At 41.5% G+C, this 15,647-nt stretch overlaps 1 protein-coding gene and 1 long non-coding RNA gene across 3 annotated transcripts in view; one reads left to right on the forward strand and one right to left on the reverse strand.

The window, feature by feature from the left end:
• Positions 1-3,012: 3,012 nt before the first annotated feature.
• The window catches only part of ADCY2 (adenylate cyclase 2), a 168,069-nt gene continuing 155,434 nt past the window's right edge, over positions 3,013-15,647 (reverse strand). For both annotated transcript variants that reach the window (XM_087721923.1, XM_087721922.1), the window contains exons 22-25: positions 13,140-13,247; positions 11,321-11,435; positions 5,818-5,942; positions 3,013-3,815 (exon numbers count right to left, since the gene is read on the reverse strand). In XM_087721923.1, coding sequence (XP_087578049.1) covers positions 3,663-3,815; positions 5,818-5,942; positions 11,321-11,435; positions 13,140-13,247 — 501 coding nt within the window. In that variant the 3' untranslated portion in view covers positions 3,013-3,662. The remainder of the gene's footprint in view (positions 3,816-5,817; positions 5,943-11,320; positions 11,436-13,139; positions 13,248-15,647) is intronic.
• LOC148044493 (uncharacterized) overlaps positions 4,735-15,647 on the forward strand; it is a 1,189,713-nt gene continuing 1,178,800 nt past the window's right edge. Inside the window, exon 1 of the long non-coding RNA XR_015697557.1 lies at positions 4,735-4,837. This is a non-coding gene — a long non-coding RNA (uncharacterized LOC148044493). The remainder of the gene's footprint in view (positions 4,838-15,647) is intronic.

Consider the following 15,647-nt stretch of genomic DNA (forward strand, 5'->3'; position numbering starts at 1 on the left):
AAGTGGAGGTGTTGATATCAAAGAGCCTAAAGGGGGAATTAGTTACTTTCCCACTGGCAGGTAGACAAAAGGTCCTTGAACAATGAGTTCAGAAGCACAAATGATTTAACGTCAGGAGAGCTGTTACTGATACCTGCATGGCAAACAGACCAATAGGAGCCTCATCAAATGTGTCTCATTAGTAGCTGTTAATAAAAGGCACTGACAAGGAAGAATCATGTAACCGATCTTTTGGTACTTATCCATTCCTTGAAGGAATTTATCCTAGGACACAGCGCTACTTGAGAATTTTTCATTTCCGATCACGCACCTGGGTACCTGAGAGACCGTCTCCTTCCAATTACCTCCCAAAGACCAATTCGATCGCACAGGATTGGCCTTCTCCGGGTTCCATCTGCCAGCCAATGCCGGCTGGCGACCCCCCGGGGGAGAGCCTTCTCTGTTGCTGCTCCGGCCCTCTGGAACGAGCTCCCCGTGGAGATCCGGACCCTTACTACTCTCCCGGCCTTCCGTAAAGCTACTAAGTCTTGGCTGTTCCGGCAGGCTGGGGGTTGTTGAAGTACCCACCCCCGTTTCAATTGTGACTGTTGTGGATTTTTAATATTGTTTGCATTGTCTTATTTATTCCCCCCCTGTTTATTGTGAGCCGCCCGGAGTCCTTCCGGAATGGGCGGCATACAAAACCAATAAACCATAAACCAAACCCTACTATATAGAGGTAACTGCTGCAAAGATAAGGGTGAAAAGGTAACAACACTGCCTGATGGAATTGCAGGAGTGCAAGCAAAACAGGATTTTAGGATTGAGAACTGTCATTATTCTGCCAGATTTCTGCTGCCAGCATCTAATAGTAAAACCAGATTAAATTATGGCAAAATGGCAAATAGATTTCTGTTGTGGCCCAGCAGGAGCCGTTGGAGCTGCCACCAGACTCCAACAGCGAAGGGCCCTATGAGTCGGCTTTGGAGGATGTGGAGGACCCTGGACAGGGTTCCGACTCCGAGCAGGGCGCAGAGAGGCTGGTTGGCCACCAGGAGGCACCAGAGCCTTGGAGCAGTAGGGAGGAGACAAGGGAGTGTGATCTGGAAGTCAGCAGTGGGGAGGAGCCAAGGGAGTTGTTCCTAGATGCCCGGCACCGGACAGCTAATAGGCTGTTACTGTTAAGGAACAGTTACACAGTTACAGGAGGTAATTGCACTCAGCTGGTGGTAATTAGGCTCCTTTCCAGACTATAAAAGGAATGCTCGTGCACACGTCCCTCTTGCAGAAGTCAACGCATTAACTAATGTTGGAGAACAATTTTGTTAGCTTGGCAGGCTGGATTGCTGCCAAGGCTTCTCTGTGCTGGATTTCTGCCAAGGCTTGTCTGTGCTGGATTGCTGCCAAGGACCTGTCTGTCTGTTAATAAATTCCGTAAAGTATCTTTGGCTCGGAGTGTTTTGGTATGGGACGAGGGGGATCAGAACAGATTTCATTATCCTGCGTTAAGTTATTCAGCTTTCAAAGCTGATTTTTTCCCCCTAGGGGTGGGTTTTGTAGATGTTGTACAACATTTGAGCAACTTTCCGAGAAAGCAAACTGATGTTTATCACTAAAGAACAGTGTCTGCAGCCCCCTTTAGGCAAACCCAAAATGATGAAATATGTACAATGATGTCATCACACAGTAAATATTAGAATTATATATTTGTGTCCCACTATCTGAAACAAGTCCATAACTTCTAGATTTTACATGATGACACTTTTTGTCATTTCGTTTTCCTTATGGTGAAATTTTTACCAGGAATTGAATGGCATCTTTTGTTTATATATTATAGTACACTACGCAGTATCATAAATTATTGTAGTGCATCATCATCGTTCTTTGATTCTTTTTAGATCATTATTTGTTGTGGCCCAGCAGGAGCCGTTGGAGCTGCCACCAGACTCCGACAGTGAGGGGCCCTATGAGTTGGCTCTGGAAGATGTGGAGGATCCTGGACAGGGTTCTGACTCCGAGTAGAGCGCAGAGAGGCTGGTTGGCCACCAGGAGGTGCCTGAGGCCTGGAGCAGCCGTGAGAGCCAAAGGGAGCGTGCTCCCGAAGTCAAGCCTTGGAGCAGTGGGGAGGAGACAAGGGAGTGTAATCCTGACGTCATGCATTGGAGCAGTAGAAAGGAGTCAAGGGAGTTGGTCCTGGATGCCCAGCAACGGAGGGCTAATAGGCGTAAAGAACAGTTACGCAGTTACAGGAGATAGTTAAACACAGCTGGTGGTAATTAGGCTCCTCTCAAGATTGTAAAAGGAATGGCTTTCCACAAGCTCGTCTCAGGAATCAACGTATTTACTAGAGCTGGAGAAGCTATCGTGGCTATCTTGGCAGGCTGGATTGCTGCCAAGGTCAGTCTGTGCTGGATTGCTGCCAAGGTCTGGTCTGTGCTGGATTGCTGCCAAGGTCTAGTCTGTGTGTTAATAAATCCTTGAAGTATCTTTGTCTCGGCGTGCTTTGGTGTATGAAGAGGGGATTCAGAACAATTATTTATAGCAATAGTTTTGCATAAAATATACTTTCAGCATTTGCCTATCGAGGATAAATAAGCTGTTAAAAGCTTGGCATTAATTCAGACTTCCTCTTTGTAGGTTCAGCTTTTTCTTTTTATGATCACTAGTGGGATATTAATGATGAGTAGGTAAACTCTTACAGTAATTGCTCTACTTTCTATATCCACAGCAAAGCTAGGAAGAAGTTACTGACTGCCTCTCATTTTTCATACTTTCAATGGCAACATTGTGTTAAGTAGCACTAAGGGGAATTCATATGTACAAAACGGCTATAAAATAAAACAAATAAATACATTATTACTTTGTTAATATTTATCCCCTGCTTCTGTGGCTTTACCACCTTTGACTTTGAGGATATTTAAATCATATATTTCTGGCAGAAGTTTGGGTTTTTGTCTTTGTGTCAGAAAGCTCACTGACGACACGTGACAGGCGTAACAAACTCACAATCGCAAATAAAGTACATAGAAACCTTTAATGAGTTTATATTACAAAAGACAAGGGCATCAAAACACATTTTATACAAAACTGGTCCTGCTTGTCTATGAATTCCTCTGGGGAAACTATCAAGCCTGAAGCTCTATTTTATGTTGTTGGCTGTGAGACACAACTAGTGAACACACCCAAGTTGTAATGATGAAGGGATAGAATTAAGATATTCAGAATTACATAATTCAGGATTAGAGGATGTTACATGGAGCTACCATATTTTCCACGATGTTTCATGCAGCTCTAATTTTATTGCCGTCAAGTGCTTTTCTGTATTATTGTTTTTTTTTAAAATTATTGTCTTCATAGCCTCCTCCTGCATCAGGCCATTAATTTTTCCAACTCTGTTTATTTCCCTCTTTTTTTTCTACCACTGGAGAGAGTCAAGAATATAAATCAAGCTGTCATTATCTCAGTGCACAGCACTCACATTGGCCATTTCTGGAATCTTGACAACTACCGAGGTCTCTTGGTGGTGAATGGTGGGATGAGACTGTAGACACGACTACAGCAACATTTCTACACACCAGAAAAATACACACATGTTGTTCATGGTGTGGGCTAGAGGAGATTTAAGAAAAAAGTGTGGGGTGCATTTTCTCTAAAAATATGAGACTGTCTACCCTTGATATATTTCATGATGCCACATTCCCCTGGGAAAGGGATTTAGTCATTTCAGTATGTACAAAGTATGTCTGGAGCTCTCCTTTCCCTTTGACGTTAATGACACCTCGGCAGGTGCAAATGTATCCCAATGTTTGTAAGATGTTACTGGTTTCTTCCGTGACCTGCAAAAAATTATTTAAATAAACACAATCAGAACACACACTTTAAAGAAAGTTTATCTTTTTCTTCTCTTCTATGCCCTGAACTATTTGCTGTGAGTATAGATCAACAGACATAATTATGGGGAAGGTTTTCAACATGACTCGTCAAAACCGCGCTCGACTAAGCCGCACCCAATTAAACCGCGTTGCTGACATCATCAACAGGGCGACAACAGCCAGCGCGGAGAAAGAAGGGCGCTTTAAATAGCGCTTTGAAAGCAAGCCGATTCAACTTAAGGTAAGGGTTAGATTTAGGGTTAGCTTTAGGGTTAGCTTTAGGGTTAGGTTAAGGGTTAGTGTTAGGTTTAGGGTTAGGTTAAGGGTTAGGATTAGGGTTAGGTTTAGGGTTAGGTTAAGGGTTAGGTTTAGGATTAGGTTTAGGGGGGTTAGGTTTAGGTGTTAATTTTAGGTTTAGGGTTTACAGCGTGCTTCTGTCTCCGCGCTGTTGTCGCCCTGTTGATGACGTCAGCAACGCGGTTTAGTCGGGCGCGGTTTAGTCGAGCGCGGTTTTGTGGTGGAACCGGTTTTCAATATAACTTTGCCAATTTTAAAGATGAGAATCTCATTCAGAGTGTTTCCTGATTATCTTAACGGACAAATACATGAACAAAATATATTGGGACATATTAGCAGTTTGTAATATTTAGAAATCTGTTGTGGCCCGGCAGGAGCCGTTGGAGCTGCCACCAGACTCCGACAGCAAGGGGTCTTATGAGTCGGCTCTGGAGGAGGTGGAGGACCCTGGACAGGGTTTCGACTCTGAGCAGGGTGAGGAAAGACTGGTTGGCCACCAGGGGAGGAGACAAGAGTGAGTGATCAAAAAAACACCTGTAAGTTGTTCCAGGATACACGCCGTGGAAGGGCTACTCGTCAAGAACAACGGCGTAATTACAAGAGGTGATTACGCTCAGCTGATGCTCATTAAGATCCTCTCCTGATTATAAAAGAGACTGCTTGTGCCACGCCTTTCTGCAGAAGTCAAAGTTCACGTTAAGGACTAACAAGAAACAAACTTGGCAGGGTGGATTGCTGCCAGAGTTTGTTTGCATTGCTGCCAAGTTTTGTAGGACTTGCTGCCAGAGTGCTTATCTCTTTGTTTATGTCGCTTGCAGCCAACGAGAGTCTTGACTGATTAAAAGAAACCTTCTTATTTACGTTGGTTTCGGCTTTCGTTCCTGGACGGAGGGGGGGGGGGTCAGAACAGAAATCCAATGAAATCAATGGGATTTCAATTGGCTGAACCTGGAACATAATGAGTTTGGTGAGTGGGTTGTAAGTAGGACTCACAATTTACTGCAGGATCATTTAGGATAATGCTAATATTCTGAGGTGGATAAAGTTTTTTTTTAAATTGTATTAACTTTTATAAAAATTAAAAGCAAATTTTAAGTTAACAACTCCAATGAAACTAGTGGTACATTTTTGTTTGTTTAGTTGGGTTTCTTCTTGTACATAGGAAGGATGAAGAGAAAAAAAGGATGAGCAGAAATGAAGGCAGACGGGTTCTTTATTTGTAGAGCCGAGGTGGCGCAGTGGTTAGAGTGCAGCATTGCAGGCTACTTCAGCTGACTGTTATCTGCAGTTCAGTGGTTCTAATCTCACCGGCTCAAGGTTGACTCAGCCTTCTATCCTTCCGAGGTGGGTGAAATGAGGACCCAGACTGTGGGGGCAATATGCTGACTCTGTAAACCGCTTAGAGAGGGCTGAAAGCCCTATGAAGCGGTATATAAGTCTAATTGCTATTGCTATTGCTATTGTAAAACATCTGCAGAAAACTTTTTTGGTAGGTGTTGCTATTTTTCTCCTTTATAAATTAACTTATGAAACGCTACCTCTTTCAAATGATTAACAATATAAACGTTCTAACTCCGATCCCCTGCTTTGAATATCCTGTCCCTAAAAGAACAGAATCAGATTCCACACAAGATCTGTTGGCTATTAGCAAGAATAAAAAAAAAATAACCTGTATTTTATCTAAAATGCCAGTACTATCCATCCTGCTGGCCACATTCACAGTGTTGCCCCAGATGTCGTATTGTGGTTTCTGAGCTCCAATGACTCCAGCAATTACAGGCCCATGATTGATACCTGTAAAAAGGAAATGTAATTTATTTTGCCCTCTACTGTTATTTATTTAAAAAAAGCATAGATGCAAATAAAAGATGCAAATAAAAATATTTCAACTTGACTATTTTGCTCAAACGGTTGTCAAAAACGTTGGGGTACTTTTCTATCAAACTAAAAAACCAGACATTCTCAATGTAACTCAGCTTATATAATCATTGACAGTGTGTGATCCATATTCTAAAATTCAGATCTCCCTCTCTCAGATAAAAAGCACGGAGAAGGTACCTCTGAACTTAAGAAGCAAACGAGAAGGAGGGAGGGAGGAAGCACCACCAAGGTAGTGCGTCTCAGTGGTGGGTTTCAAATTTTTTTAGAACCTATTCTGTGGGTGTGGTCTATTTTGTGGGCGTGGCTTGGCAGTCATGTGACCGGGCAGGTATGGCCAACTTGACATCACTCATGCACACTCAGCCACATGACCACCACCCCCAAGCCATGTGGCATTTTTTTTTGTAACTCCTATGAAGGGGGGGGGGAGAGGGGAAAACCTCCCAAAAATAGACAACTGGAGGATTAAGGGCTGAAATTAGGGAGATCGGAGAAGGCAGGACAGAGGGGAATCCAGTAGAAAGTTATCACATGTGGGAGAAAGAACTTTGGGAGATTGGAGGAGGTATGACAGAGGGGTATCCAGTAGAAAGCTATCACACGTGGGGGAAAGAACTTTGGGAGATCGGAGGAGGCAAGACAGAGGGGAATCCAGTAGAAAGCTATCACACGTGGGGGAAAGAACTTTGGGAGATCGGAGGAGGCAAGACAGAAGGGAATCCAGTAGAAAGCTATCACATGCGGGGGGGGGAAAGAAATTTGGGAGATTGGAGGAGGTATGACAGAGGGGTATCCAGTAGAAAGCTATCACACACACAGGGGAATGAACTTTGGGAGATCGGAGGAGGCAAGACAGAAGGGAATCCAGTAGAAAGCTATCACACGCGGGGGAAAGAACTTTGGGAGATTGGAGGAGGCAAGACAGAGGGGAATCCAGTAGAAAGCTATCACACACGCAGGGGAATGAACTTTGGGAGATCGGAGGAGGCAAGACAGAAGGGAATCCAGTAGAAAGCTATCACACGCGGGGGAAAGAACTTTGGGAGATTGGAGGAGGCAAGACAGAGGGGAATCCAATAGAAAGCTATCACACGCGGGGGAAAGAACTTTGGGAGATTGGAGGAGGCAAGACAGAGGGGAATCCAGTAGAAAGCTATCACACACGCAGGGGAATGAACTTTGGGAGATTGGAGGAGGCAAGACAGAAGGGAATCCAGTAGAAAGCTATCACACGCGGGGGAAAGAACTTTGGGAGATCGGAGGAGGCAAGACAGAGGGGAATCCAGTAGAAAGCTATCACACGTGGGGGAAAGAACTTTGGGAGATCGGAGGAGGCAAGACAGAGGGGAATCCAATAGAAAGCTATCACACGCGGGGGAAAGAACTTTGGGAGATTGGAGGAGGTATGACAGAGGGGTATCCAGTAGAAAGCTATCACACGTGGGGGAAAGAACTTTGGGAGATCGGAGGAGGCAAGACAGAAGGGAATCCAGTAGAAAGCTATCACATGCGGGGGGGAAAGAACTTTGGGAGATTGGAGGAGGTATGACAGAAGGGAATCCAGTAGAAAGCTATCACATGCGGGGGGGAAAGAACTTTGGGAGATTGGAGGAGGTATGACAGGGGTATCCAGTAGAAAGCTATCACACACGCAGGGGAATGAACTTTGGGAGATTGGAGGAGGTATGACAGAGGGGAATCCAGGAGAAAACTCCTGAACTTGCCTCTGCTGTTTGGTGGATTGTGCCACTGGACCTCTCCAGCGGGCGGGAGTGAGCGTGGAGCGCGACAGGGCCGGGGCAGGCATTCCGGAAATTACTTCCGGGCCCATTTAACCATCAGGTTCCCCCGATCCGGTGCAAACCGGCAGAAACCCACCACTGGTGCATCTATGCCAATTGCTTTGCATTCAGTTAAGGTTATTGTTGCCCTCACATCCCCTTGGAGAAAACCAGAAAATTGCTGAAGGATGACTGCATAAAGGAAACTTTTGTTGGAGACAATATATCTTTCTTACATGTCTACTTGTTCTTCTTTATCGCAGACACTGATTAATGTAATAGATAACTAAACACAACAGTTGCTCAAGTTAAAAAAAGAAAGACGAAGCCATTGAAAAAATGGGCCCTAAGCCAAGAGAGATTCATAATTTACAGTGTTATTTACAGACAAATAATAGACTGCTGGCTAAGACAATCAAGGAGAAATTATTTAGCTGTTAATTTTAGATGAACTCTACAAACACTAATAAAAAAGCACATGCACATTAAATTAATGTCACCCAAAGCATTTTATTTATTTATTTTCTGTCTTCATTGTTTTGATAAATAAGGTAATAACCTACCTAGGGCTCCTTTCTCTTTCTATTTTCCCCAAATCAAGGCAGCAAATACACCTAATATTCCTGCTTCTCTCTCCCCCCCCCCCAACAACCCTGTGAGATGAATTTGGCTGAGAAGGAGTGAGTGGCCTAAAGCTACCTAGCTTTGGGCCAGTCTTCATGCCTAAGTGGGACCCTAGAACCAGTAGTGGGTTTCAAATTTTTTTAGAACCTCTTCTGTAGGTGTGGCCTGCTTTGTGGGAGTGGCTTGTCGGCCATGTGAATGGGTGGGAATGGCTTGCCAGCCATGTGACCGGGTGGGAGTGGCTTGACAGCCATGTGACTGGGTGGGTGTGGCCAACTTGTAAAATGTGGTGAAACTCACTTAACAATGCTCTTGCTTAGCAACCAAAATGTTGGCTCAGAAACTCTGGCATTTGAAGCACGCAAGTCTTAAAGCTGTCAAGTTACAAGACCCTTGCATCCCTAACCCTTTAGAAAAAACCCCAGGGGTGTTCAAACTTGACAGCTTTAAGATTTGTGGACTTCAACTCCCGAATTCCTCCTCTCGCTCTTCATCTTGATGATGTGCGGACAGGCAGGGGGAGTTAGCTGGAACCGGTTTTCTAAATAGCACTGTCGATTTATGGAACCTCTTCTATAGAAGAGGTTAGAACTGGCAGGAACCCACCCCTGCCTAGAACCCACAGTCTCTCGCTTTCTTAGCATAGTTGCCTTAACCACTACTCGGGAAAAGCTTTATTAAGGAGTGGGATCAATTGCCATGTATAAATCACTGCACAATGCAATTGATCCCAGCTATGTTGGGATAGATTCTATTAGCAGATGGAAATTTCCTTGAATCTGTCCTCTAAGTCTGATATGAATATGATATCAAAACACAGTAGCATGAAAGGTCTGTAGTACCTACATTCAGTATTTCCTCCAAATAACAAGCTGATTTAAAACTATATTCAGCTGGTTCCCTAACTCAACTTTAATACTACTTCCATAACACTGTTCCTGTGCCAGAGACCAAGACTGTTCCTATTTACAGACCAGGGCCACCAGCAATTAAGGAAAATATCTACATCAGTGGTGGGATTCAGCCAGTTCGCACCTATTCAGGAGAACTGGTTGGTAACTTTCTAAGTAGTTCAGAGAACCGATTGTTGGAAGAAATCTCCTTTTGTTTCTCCCCCACTTTACAGGGCTAATCCTGTAAGGAAGGCAGGAAGGAAACATTCTAGTGTTGTTTCTAGCCTAATCTTTATTGACCTGCTTACAGAAACTGCCTCTCTGGTTAACCCTTATTACATTGTAACAGCTAAGGCCAAGCGTCCATCGACCTGAGTGACCTTGAGTTGGCCACGCCCACCCAGTCACATGACCCCTGAGCCACGCCCACCCAGCTAGTCATTAGGGCAGAGAACCGGTTGTTAAATTATTTGAATCCCACCACTGATCTACATATATTGCAATGGCTCATAGTCCACAACCTTCATCCAGGGCTACCAATAAGAGTTTATCAAAATTCATGGTCATAAAACTATGGTTTTTAAGTTCCATGTACTTTTCTTCTAGCAAAATCATAAATAAAAATAACAAAGTGGGGCAAGGAGAAGAACTGAATACAATTAACTTTCCATTCAGTGACACTTAAAGAATGCAATGAACACACATTAGATGCAGCTTATATCAATACTTTCCCAGAGGATCCTAGGAAAAAGAGGTGAAAAAATGCTGCACCTGTCCTTGAAAAAGATCCTCAGTATTCAGGAAAAGAATTAGAAATCACTGGATATCCTACATAAACAAATACAAAACTGGGAATGTTTTTCTGGATGGAAAGGATGAAACTAATGCAGAAAATACCGTACAGATGAAGAGGACGAAATATTGTTCAATCTGTGACTATCAATTCATTGCCAAGGTTTTGACACTAGGGGATGCTGTAAGCTAAAATGATTGTAATCTATGGGCTAGATAGAATAATCCAATTTTGAGTGAGAATACAAAAAGCATATCTTGTTAAATTAAATACTTTTTATATTTATACACACACAGAGGATGCCTTTTAACTTCACATTGTATTCAAAAACGTTTGGTGTTCCTAAAAGGTGCTGAATATTGCAATGACCTTCAGTCAGGCAGAAATGTAATATTCTTTCTTTTGATTCCACAAACTCTGAATATTTTAGAAAAAAGAAAACATTTTATCTATTTATTTAGGGGTTGAATTTTAACAAAAGGATAATGAAAAGGGCACTTTTATTTTTAGCTATGTTTTATGGATTGTCGCAGCCCTTAGATTCATTATATGAGATAGTAGCCATGGAATTCCTGACAATAAATAAAATAAAATAAAATAAGGCAGGCTGGTATAACTCACATGTTCAGATTTAAAAAGGCGAAAGACTTCTTAATTTTAAAAAAAGGTGAAACAGCACAGGGGAAATGCAACCTTCTCAAAATCTGTCTTCCTCACAAAGACCTTGATGGACTTACTCTACCTACTGTATTCTTATTTCATTATTTAAAAAGTGTTTCCTCTATAATGTATATAAGATCATTTTTCTTCTTGTTTTCATCATCCTTTTTTTCTTAGTGGCATGGTATTTTCAGACATTGCTAAAGAGCATCATATAATCACAACCAAACCTTGAGAAAATGGTAACAACATTTCTTCTCTACTGATAGAAAATCTGCTTCATATTCTTACTATGGACTGAATTTGTGTTAAGCTTCTGGGTTTTTTTTATTTTGTTCATTGTCCTGCAACATTTTGTGATATGACTTTATCCTTTTATCTTTAACAACTGAGAATGTGGGACATAAAACAGATTTGTCCTTTTTTATAGACATGTGAGTTATTGATATAACTATGTAAAAAAAAACCCATGAATTTGCAACACAGAATGAAACATTACACGTTTCTGTTACGAGACAACTTGTGATACTCTTCACTTACCTACTCGAAGTTTGAAATCATTAAAGGAATGCTTGTTTATTACATCCAGTTTCGCTCCAAGGGCAAATGCAAACTCTACCATAGTCCCAATATGCATATATTGTCGCTCAGGTTCCTGAATGCAAACACACATCACAATAAGGCAAGTGAAATAAATCAACACATGTCACCAAACTTGCTTTCTATGCAAATCCACATGAAAACATTCTGGGAAGACATGCTTCAATTTTAGGGCTACATGAACATTCATTAATAATATCAGTATCAATAATTAATATCAAGGGGACTTCTTAGAAAATGTGCCAAACTTTAGCTGTACATTATTTATTGCAGTATCTGAGAAAGCATAAAACCATTTATTGTTATGTTTGCTGCAACCTATGAAACATCAACATGCACGAGATTAGGGATAAATCTCGTATTCTTCAAATCGTGAACACACTACTTTCTTCCTGCAGTTAAGAAATTTCCCAGGGCTTTATCTAGGTATTTCTGAGCTGTTATGAGACCATCTGCCAGTTTCCCATAGGTAAGGCCTTTCCCAATTTCCTTGCATAAGCATTTGCTGCTTGCTGATCTCAACGCTCATCATTCCACTCTCTGTCAGTGGTCTGCTGCATGAAGTAGCATAAGGAGAATATATATTAAAGAGGTTAGTGCCTGTTGTTAAGGCTAACACAATGGGACTCTCAGTTTGGGGCCCAAGCTGCGAAATATTGGAATCTGCCCTTTACTGCAAAATGCAAATTAAAATGAAGGAAACAATCCCTTGGGTTCCTGTATCTGTTTTATTAAGAAGAGTCCAGCTGTCCTGGACTATGTCTCATCAGGAACGAACACTAGGGCATGTGTCCATTTTATGAGCTGCAATGATTAAATAGCAAAGCAGGATGGAGCTATTTCTGTGTATTTTGAAGACGCAGCAAAGTTCTTTGAACGTATCCTACTTGCAAAAGACGTAAGAATCAAAATCTCTCTGAATTTCATTGGAAAGGTAGAGCAGGAAGAGAAATAAAGTTTGATTTGTACAATTTCAAATTTAAATATAGAGATAAACACTGAAATGTTAAGTTATTATAAATACAATATTTTCCACCTGATATTTTGAAGTCTCTCAGAAGCATACTCTATTTATTCTACTTACAGTGACAGTAACTTTTCCATTAAATTGGCAAATTGTTGTTTTGGGATGAAAAGTGAGCATTTTAGTAAATTGTTTTGTATTTCATATGTGACAACAGTAATTCTACAACTAGTCAAACAATAAATATTGGAGGAGGAGTCTCTATTTGAAGGAAGGGGTGAATCACGTAGCACAATATGGATCTATTTTTGCATTTAACCCCATAACTTTAAATGTAGGAGCAGAGAGTTGCAGAGAAGGGACATAATAGTGGGGAAGCAATTGACTTTTTCTTTACAATGATTCTCCCCACAAATGCTGCTTGTTGTTGGGCTTCAGATGGAGCCACTCTGATGGGGAAAGAAAAATTTGACACACTTTTTCTGATTCTAACACATCCTTTCATTCTTGGTGAATAGAAGCTTTTTACTACATTTGCCAAGATGACAGATCCATGCTGTGACCCTAATTCAAGATCGGCAAGGGGCAAACAAATGACTTTTGAGTTTACAGTAGGACTTTCTCAGATTTATTTTTCAATCTGAAATGACTGAAAATACACCTGTGAATATTCCAAATAAGCACTATTGGAGCACTATTCAGAAAAACTTCATTAGGATCAGGATGACTAAATTTCTGCAGCCTATCCCAAACTCTGCCTTTTTGACTAATGATCAATATAAAATTAATGTATACCAGACTGTGTTCTTGACTGGGCATTGCACTTAATCCTGTGGCAGCCATATATGTGCTTCCAATTGTCTTGATTTTTTCAACTCCACTAAACTTGGGCTTCGATAACAGCTGTGAAGAAACAGATGTCTGATTACAAAACAATCACATATTAGCTTTGTTAATACACACTTTCTATATTTGTCACTAGATACTTCTTTAAAAAAAAGCCCAAGTCCAGAATCACCATTTTTTTAGGGTAGTCTAGATCAGCGGTTCTCAACTTGTAGGTCGCGACCCCTTTGGGGGTCGAACTATCCTTTCACAGGGGTCGCTTAAGACCATCGGAAAACATGTATTTTCGATGGTCTTAGGAACCGAGACACCTGCGTGCCACTGTTTGGAGCCAGGGGAGCAGCGGCAGTGGTGGGCGCTGTCTTGCGAAAGGGAGGGGCTACCTGACAGGAACGGCGGTGCGAGGACAGCCGGCGTCTAGTCAATTGTGACATGAGAGGCATTGATGGGCGGATCAGACGGCTGCGCTTGATGTGGGGAGGGGAGGGGGGTAGAATGGAGCGTGTGAGCACCAGCTAGGCAGCGCCCTGAGAGGTGGCTGGGCTCGGTCTCCCAGCGGTGAGGGGAGGGGACACCGGGAAGAAGGTGCCGAGAACCGAGGCGGGAAGGATGGCAACGATGTCCCTTCAGTCCGCAGCCGCCTTCCTCCTCGGAGACTCAGAAGTTCACGCAGGTGCTCTGCAGCAGCTGGCTCCAGATGTTCGGGTTCTCCCTTTTCTGTAAAAACTTCTGTCCATTCACAAGGAGACCCGCCTTTGTTTCCTTCCCTTGATATCTATGAATGAATGAGTGGTTGGAAAACTTGGGAGCGAGAGGATTCCAGGAGTTTAGGGGCGGAGGGGAAAAAAGGTAGCCGTCACAAAACATCTTCAGCAGCCGCTTTAAAAAAATAAATAAAGTGCTACATCTTTTTAGTTTTAAGTTTTAAGCTTCCATGCTTAGAATAGAATGGAATAGGAAAATGGAATGGGATGGGAATGGAAATAGGAATGAAATAAGAATAGGATGGAATAGAATAGGAATAGTATATGAATAGAATAGGAATAGAATAGGAATAGAATAGGAATAGAATGAAATAGAAATATTTATTGGTAAAGTGTGATAAGATACACAAGGAATGTCTCTAGTGCACCAATTCCAGTGGTGGGTTTCAAAAATTGTTCGAACCTACTCTGTGGGTGTGGCCTCCTTTGTGGGAGTGGCTTCCCAGCCATGTGTTCGTTCTCTCTCTCTCTCTCCTTCCTTCCTTTTGTCTCTCTGTCCCTTTTTCCTTTTTTTCTTTCATCTCTCACTTTTTCTTTTTTCTTTTTTTCTCTATTTCTTTCTTCCTTTCTTTCTCTTTGTCTTTCTCTGTGTGTGTGAGTCTGTGTGTGTGCGTGTGTGTGTGTCAGTGGTGGGTTTCAAAATTTTTTGGAACCTCTTCTGTAGGTGTGGCCTGCTTTCCGAGTCCACTGGTGGGACCTCTTCTAACCGGTTCGGTAGATTTGACGAACCGGTTCTACCGAACTGGTGCGAACTGGTAGGAACCCACCTCTGACCAACTCATAGTGTACATATAAAGAGCAAGTAATAGGTCATAGGTCATAATAATAGTTACAATCATTAGTTACAAACAACAATTGATAAATCATAAAGAACCAATAGGACAAGATGAAAAATAGGAGGGGATATCCAACCTAGTACTGTATTTCTCTTTGACCCATTTTTTTTACTGTCTTTCTTCTCCGTTTTATTTTTATTTTGTTACCAACTGAAATGTTTCATGGACTTTTTGTAACAAGATTACAGATTATATTATATTATGTGTGTGTGTGTGTGTGTGTATATATATATATATATATATATATATATATATATATATATATATATATATATATATATATATATATATATATATATATATATATATATATATATATATATATATATTATTTTCATTAGCAAACTATTTCACAATATATAATTACATATTGTTTTGGTGATTAATCATTATGCTTTAATTATGTTCAATTTGTAATAATGAAAATACATCCTGCATATCAGATATTTACATTACGATTCATAACAGTAGCAAAATTACAGTTATGAAGTAGCAACGAAAATAATTTTATGGTTTGGGGTCACCGCAACATGAGGAACTGTATGAAAGGGTCACGGCATTGGGAAGGTTGAGAACCACTGGTCTAGATAGAACAGTAGTAATCTCTTGAAATGTATCTGCCCATGTCATAAATAATATAGAAACTCGGTGTTAAGGCACAATGCATATGCAGGTAAGATGCTTTCCCCAACATATCTCCATATTCCAGTATTTTTATCCCAGGTCAGCTGATCCTTGTTGAAGGAAACAACTTAGTTGTACCAGTCCATAGCCCTGAGTGCAGACTGGATGGCAACATTAAATCTGCTGATGTTGCTAAACTCTTCATCCTTTGAAACTAAGCTTGTGAGTCTGTC

Source organism: Thamnophis sirtalis, unplaced genomic scaffold (assembly GCF_051295495.1).
Source record: "Thamnophis sirtalis isolate CommonGarterSnake01/CBP01778 unplaced genomic scaffold, rThaSir2_p1.2 scaffold_8, whole genome shotgun sequence".
NCBI lineage: Eukaryota > Metazoa > Chordata > Lepidosauria > Squamata > Natricidae > Thamnophis > Thamnophis sirtalis.